The following is a 7,500-nucleotide window of genomic DNA, read 5'->3' on the forward strand; positions in this document are numbered from 1 at the left end:
AGACATTTGCAGCTAGAATAGTCATTTACCACATTAGCAATGTATAGAGTGTATTTCTTTAAAGTTAAGACTAGTTTGAAGTTATCTTCATTGAAAAGTAAAGTGTTTTTCCTTCAAAAATAAGGACATTTCAACGTGACCCCAAACTTTTGAACGGTAGTGTATGTGTATATATATGTTGCTTTCGGCCCTCGACCCAATTTTTTTTAGCCCAATACGGCCCCCAAAGTTAAAACGTTTGGTCACCCCTTACTTAGAAAAATAATTTAAAAAAGGATTTTGTATCGTGATAATGAAAAAAATGTCATTACAATATGGTGAGGGGCAAATGAACTTCAAATCATGAATTCACCAATTTGTGATCCTATTAACCAGTAGTCGCCAAAATGTCTCCAAAGAAGGCGACAGACTGACAAATTGAAGGGTGCGGGGGCCATTTTGGTAGTTTTCACACTGGAAAGGGACTAGAAAACTAAAAAATACAATTTTGCTAGAAATTTTGTGTAAATGCTGAAGAGCCAAAGCAGACTTTTGAATAGTAAGAGTTGGCACGCTAGCCAAATAGCGCCTAGCAACAAAAAATATTAGCAAAATTAGCTAAAAAGATAGCATGCTTACATTAATATGCTAACACTAGCAGGCAAATATAGGACCCTACACCTGCTGAATTAGATCAAAAAGATAGAATGCTAGCTAAATGCTAGCCTGCTAAAGTTAGCATGCATCAAAACAAAAATATGACCAAGGTATTTACCTACAAAATTAGCGAAATAGAACAAAAATGCTAGCATGCGTTATTCAACATATAAGAAATTTGACCCTGAGGTGTATACCTGCAAAATGAGCAAAAAAGCTAGCATGCTAATATTGTAACGCTAACGATTATGCCATTAGAAAATTGGCTATGGGCCGCACTTTAGACACCCCTTTATTAAAGCCTCTCAGTCATCAAACACATTTTAAATGGTCATGCAATATACAGTAGTCTACTTACAAAACGTGCACATCTTGTAAAAGCAGCTTCCTGCTGCAAAATGTTGTGAATTGACTTGTGAGACATCGCCCTCTGCTGGATTCATGGTTGCAGCACTCTTTTTTTTTTTGCCCCCTCTCTGCAGATAGCACCATTTTGTATTTAAGTTCCTTTTAAGAAAACAAAGCTATTTACTGTTTAAAGCAAAGCTAAGCCACAAATCTTATATTGCTGGAATATGTAACTAGGGATGTGTACCGTTCACATTTGAATCGATTCCGGTACTCAATGGTACCAATTTTCAGTACTTCTTGTGTGTTAATAAATATTTTTGATAATAAAATGTATTTATTTTTCCTACATTTGCAGAAAATTAGCTGATTGTGATGTCCCGTTTTGATATTTTGTGTTATAACATTTCTGAGTCTCATTTAAGAGAATAACATCAAGATGTTAGTGTATCGGCGAGTTGCGCCCTATAAACTGTTAATACTGTAAGTATTGTACTTATTACACACCAGCTGTTTGATTGTAACGTGCATTTTAGTTGTAGTTTTCATTAGCACATTTGAAGGTGTCCTAATCGCCATGTAAACTCGCTAATGCTAATCAGTAGCATGTCAATAGCAAAGCCAATGTATATTAGCATCAGGCTAATATTTGTAGAAGTGGAGCCTTACTGTACTTGTTTGAGTCAATTTCTTTGTAGTCATTGAAAATTGCCTGGAGGTAGTTTGGCTGAGTCAGCAACCCCCGGTACCGTACCATGACACTGTTGGATTCTAGGTGAGTCGGTGCCAAAAAAGTACCGGATTCGGTACCCATCCCTGTGTGAAGATGTCAAACCGAATGGGCGGGAAGCTCCTATAAATTTTAGACAACTGGTACTCTCTGCAGTTGAGTAAGCCGCCCCCCCGCGTCATTTGACTGGTTTTGTTTGTGGCTAATGCTTCTTGTTGGCTCTCTCCGTCTCCCCAGGGTGGAGTTCCTCCGACATGTTAGAGACTTTTTCCAGATCATGTTCAAAATGGACGTTCGGAAGCCTTTAGAGGACGAGAGGAAAGGCGGCGAGAAAGTCCTCATGACGTGCGTCGGGGTGGGTTACAGCAACTTAAACAAAACCCTTAAATAAACCAAAGCCTTTTCTACACAAACGTCCCGTTGTTTATGTCGAGCGCCTAAGAATCGTACAGGAAGAGCATGTGACAAAGATGGATGCTGGGAAAGTCCTTTTTATTATTGATCTTCTTCTCAGTGGTCACGGGAGTTTGGGGCGTTGTCAGTCTTGGCCACAGAGATGTTTGAGGGCGTCGCCGTAACTCCCGGACACTTCAGACTAACAAAGGAGAGAAAATATTTAGAGACATCATCTTTTGGAATAGCTTACAGTAGAACTCCATTATGTCGACGCCTTAACATCCATTTTTACATCCTCGTATCTTATTATTGATATTTGTCATTTTCAACACAATATATAACGTAACCATTAGGGCTTCCCTCAATTTTTACGTTAAAAGGTCCCGGTGACCCACAAGGTTCTCATTTAAGTGTTAAAAATAGGTCATAAACAGTTTGTTTTTTTAACACTTCAATATGTAGAGATCAACTTCAAAAATATCCGTTGCCCTAACGTTATTAAAAAAAAAAAATTATTTAATTCATAAGTGTCTCAGTCATTCAAGTGTTAAAAAATAAGCCATAAATAAATGTTTTCTTTCAACACTTAAATATCTATAGATCAACTTCAGATCTCTGTTGCTTAAAAGGAATTTTTTAAATTATCTTTAATGCCCTTTTTTTTTTTTTTTTTTTACCAAAGAAACAGTTTTTTACGATAAAAGACAAAAAAACACAAATTATGCAATATTTCCCCCAAAACGATAGGTAAATAATTCATAAAGTGTCTCAGTAATTAAAGTATTAAAAATAAGTCATAAATTAATTTTATTTTTTCTTTAATTTGCAGGGAAACCCATTTTTTTTAATGGTAAAAAAAACAAAACACAAACTGTTCAATATTTTCCCCACAACAATTTTCAAAATTGAATAGGTAAATAATTCATAAAGGGTCCAGGTCATTAGTGTTAAAAATAAGTAAAATATTTTTTTCATCAACACTTAAATATCTATAGATCAACTTCAGATATGTTGCTTAAAAGTATGTTTTAATGATCTTTAAAGCCCTTTTTTTTTTTTTTCAAAAACACAATTAATGGTAAAAAAGTACATTTTGCAATATTTTCCCCAAAACAATTTTCAAAATCTAATAGGTAAATAATACATAATGATGTCAGTCATTAAGTTCTAAAAAATAAGTCATAAATTAATATTTATTTCAACACTTTTTCTTTGTTTTTTTTCTTCAAGAAAACCCATTTTTTAATGGTAAAAAAATAAAAACAAACCGTTCAATATATTCCCCACAACAATTTTCAAAATTGAATAGGTAAATAATCCATAACAAAGGGTCTCCGTCATTAAAGTATTAAAAATAAGTCATAAATTAATATTTATTTTAACACTTTTTTAGTTTTATCAACAAAACCCATTTTTATGGTAAAAAAAAATACAAATGCAAAATATGCAATATTTTTCCCAAAACATTTTTCTAAATTTAATGGGTAACTAATTCATAAAGGGTTTCAGTCATTAGTGTTAAAAATAAGTCAAATATTAATTTTTTTCATCAACACTTAAATATCTATAGATCAACTTCAGATATGTTGCTTAAAAGTATGTTTTAATGATCTTTAAAGCCCTTTTTTTTAAAAAACTATAATTAATGGTAAAAAAGTAAATTTTGCAATATTTTCCCCAAAACAATTTTCAAAATCTAATAGGTAAATAATCCATAAGGATCTCAGTCATTAAGTTCTAAAAAATAAGTCATAAATTAATATTTATTTCAACACTTTTTCTTTGTTTTTTTTCTTCAAGAAAACCCATTTTTTAATGGTAAAAAAATAAAAACAAACCGTTCAATATATTCCCCACAACAATTTTCACAATTGAATAGGTAAATAATCCATAACAAAGTCATTAAAGTATTAAAAATAATTCATAAATTAATATTTATTTTAACACTTTTTTAGTTTTATCAACAAAACCCATTTTTATGGTAAAAAAATACAAATGCAAAATATGCAATATTTTCCCCAAAACATTTTTCTAAATTTAATGGGTAACTAATTCATAAAGAGTTTCAGTCATTAAAGTGTTAAAAATAAGTCATAAATCATTATTTTTTTTACACTTAAACTATAGCTCAACTTCAGATCTATCCGTTATATTTTTTCAAAGAAAAACCATTTTTTGTTGTAAAAAAACAAACACAAAATAGGCAAATTTCCCCAAAACTGAATTAAATATGTCTAATTAATAACATTACATTTAGGTCATTGTTTTTTTAATTATGTCAGTTAGAAAAAATCTCACTAAATGGTGCCACTCATAAAAGTGATCAATACATTTTTATTTTCAATGCTTCGACATTTTTCATTGACATTATCTATTTTATTGCTCATAAGCGGGTACTTTCTAGTAACAATAAAAAGGTGCTTGTCAGCATAAGCAGGTTCCACTGTACGTGTTCCTTCAGAGGGCCATTTGCAGCCTTTTTTTCTTTTTTTAAACGGCCCGCGACAAATTTTTAGAATACTATTTAAAAAAAAAAAAAAAAAAAAGTAGAATACAAGAGCAAACAGGTGAAATGTAACAAGAAAAAGTTGCAATGTTGACTCCAACAAAATAAACTAACTGGCAGATTTTTACTTAAAAACTGTCATTGTTCAAAAAGGAATAAAAACAGATGTATAAATCAGGGGCCGTACTTATCAAGCTTCTTAGAATTACTCCTAAGAAGTCTGCTAAGAGTTGACTTAAGAGTAAATAAATTCTTCGCTGAAAGCTGCACTTAAAAGTTAGTTATCAAGCGTCTTACTCACACTTTCAGCGAAGTGTAGGACTGAATCTTAAGTGTCACACTCAGAGCTGAATTACGACATTACTATGTGCTGTAAATGGAATTTTAGGTGACGTCATTTCTGTGTCCATAGAAATGACCAATCACGGAAGGGAATCCGTTGTCTAAGAATAAAGAAATATCTTGGAAATATTTAAGTGGACAATGGGAGTGTATATTTTGACAATAAACTACAAAATAATACAAAACAAACTAGTCCCCGCCGGCACTCACGCTACCGCTCCCTCTCTTCTATCGCCCACACACTCACTGACGTCACGGCCACACACATACGCTACTGTCATAACATTTTCTTTCCAATTCATTAATTAGGCAACTAATTTGAAACTGGTGTGGGTGGCTCTATATATACTACCCCCCTCCAGACACATGCAGAAATCAACAAGGAATCGAAAAGTATTAAATCTGTGACAAAAATAATATCCGCTCTGTCTAAACGATACCGTTTGATCAGCTGCTCGTCATCAAAAAAACAACAACATTGTTCCGTTCCCTGAACGTTCGCGCACGTCTCTCTCGCCTCAGTGCCATCCCCTGCTGGCAACTCCTAACCACTTAAGACACCTCTGAAGGTCTCTTAAATATCGTGGAGAGTAGGAGTGATTCTTAGACTTAAGAACGTTGATAAAAAGCTTTTATTCTTAAGTTTGAGAGTAGAACTAAATTTCGCAAATTCTCAGGACTTAAGTGTAAAATGGCACTCTAAGAAGCTTGATAAGTACGGCCCCTGAAGTTTATCTAGAGATTTAAGCATTGGAAGTAAAAATGATATATGACTTAGTTGTAACACTTTTATGACTGGGGTTCTTTTGGATCCCTGATACCTTTAGTGGGATTTCTTTTTAAACGGTCATTGTTCAAAAAGGAATAAAAACTTTGGAAAATAGACGTATAGATCTATAGTTGATCTAGAGATTTAAGTGTTGAAAGTAAAAATAATATATATTGATATATGACTTAGTTAAACACTTTTATGACTGGGGTTCCTTATGATCCCTGAGATCTTTAGTGTGATTTTTTATTTAACTGTCAAAAAAGAATAAAACTTTGGAAAATCTACAGATTTAGCTCAAGTTGATCTAGAAATTTAAGTGTTGAAAGTAAAAATAATATATATTGTTATGACTTAATTTTAACACTTTTATGACAGGGGTTCTTTTGAATCCCTAAGATCTTTAGTGTGATCTTTTCTTTTTTTTTACTGTCATTGTTCAAAAAAGAATGAAAATCTACAGATTTATCTGAAGTTGATCCAGAGATTTAAGTGTTGAAAGTAAAAATAATATATATTGATATATGACTTAGTTTTAACACTTTTATGACTTAGCACCTTTTGGATCCCCGAGTTCTTTAGTGTGATTTTTTTATTTAACTGTCATTGTTCAAAAAAGAAAAACAATTTTGGAAAATCTACAGATTTATCTGAAGTTGATCCAGAGATTTAAGTGTTGAAAATAAAAATAATATACGGTGGGGCAAAAAAGTATTTAGTCAGCCACCCATTGACAATCAATGGGTGGCTGACTAAATACTTTTTTGCCCCACTGTATATTGATATATGACTTAATTTTAACACTTTTATGACTTGGGGCCTTTTGGATCCCCGAGTTCTTTAGTGTGATTTTTTTTTATTTAACTGTCATTGTTCAAAAAAGAATAAAAACTTTGGAAAATTTACAGATTTATCTGAAGTTCATCTAGAGATTTAAGTGTTAAAAGTAAAAATAATATATATTGATATATGACTTAGTTTTAACACTTTAATGACTTAGCACCTTTTGGATCCCTGAGATCTTTAGTGTGATTTTTTTTTTTTTAAACTAATTTTTCAAAAAAGAAAAACAATTTTGGAAAATCTACAGATTTATCTGAAGTTGATCCAGAGATTTAAGTGTTGAAAGTAAAACTAATATATATTGATATATAAGGGACAAGCAGTAGAAAATGGATGGATGGATGGATGGACTTAATTTTAACACTTTTATGACTTGGGGCCTTTTGGATCCCCGAGTTCTTTAGTGTGATTTTTTTATTTAACTAATTGTTCAAAAAAGAAAAACTTTGGAAAATTTACAGATTTATCTGAAGTTGATCTAGAGATTTAAATGTTAAAAGTAAAAATAATATATACGACTTAGCACCTTTTGGATCCCTGAGATCTTTAGTGTGATTTTTTTTTTTAACTGTCATTGTTCAAAAAAGAAAAACAATTTTGGAAAATCTACAGATTTATCTGAAGTTGATCCAGAAATTGAAGTGTTGAAAGTAAAAATAATATATATTGATATATAAGGGACAAGCAGTAGAAAATGGATGGATGGACTTAATTTTAACACTTTTATGACTTGGGGCCTTTTGGATCCCCGAGATCTTTAGTGTGATTTATTTTTTTTAAACTGTCATTGTTCAAAAAAGAATTAAAACTTTGGAAAATCTACATATTTATCTGAAGTTGATCTAGAGGTTTAAGTGAAAATAAAATACCGGTATATTGATATATGACTTAGTTTTAACACTTTTATGACTTTGGATCCCTGAGATCTAA

At 31.8% G+C, this 7,500-nt stretch overlaps 2 protein-coding genes across 4 annotated transcripts in view; one reads left to right on the forward strand and one right to left on the reverse strand.

The window, feature by feature from the left end:
* rcl1 (RNA terminal phosphate cyclase-like 1) overlaps positions 1-2,616 on the forward strand; it is a 44,748-nt gene extending 42,132 nt beyond the window's left edge. The window contains exons 10-11 of one of the 2 annotated variants that reach the window (XR_009827133.1): positions 1,760-1,869; positions 1,952-2,098. Coding sequence is in view for 1 of the 2 variants with exons in the window: in XM_062057460.1 (XP_061913444.1) it covers positions 1,952-2,105 (154 nt within the window). In the remaining variant the exon portion in view is untranslated. Of the gene's footprint in view, positions 1-1,759; positions 1,870-1,951 lie in introns of both variants that reach the window. The other variant, XM_062057460.1, reaches the window with a different exon arrangement.
* The window catches only part of anxa3b (annexin A3b), a 27,751-nt gene continuing 22,440 nt past the window's right edge, over positions 2,190-7,500 (reverse strand). For both annotated transcript variants that reach the window (XM_062057461.1, XM_062057462.1), the window contains exon 14: positions 2,190-2,309. In XM_062057461.1, the coding sequence (XP_061913445.1) occupies positions 2,253-2,309 (57 nt within the window). In that variant the 3' untranslated portion in view covers positions 2,190-2,252. The remainder of the gene's footprint in view (positions 2,310-7,500) is intronic.

This window comes from Entelurus aequoreus, linkage group LG08 (assembly GCF_033978785.1).
Source record: "Entelurus aequoreus isolate RoL-2023_Sb linkage group LG08, RoL_Eaeq_v1.1, whole genome shotgun sequence".
Taxonomy (NCBI): domain Eukaryota; kingdom Metazoa; phylum Chordata; class Actinopteri; order Syngnathiformes; family Syngnathidae; genus Entelurus; species Entelurus aequoreus.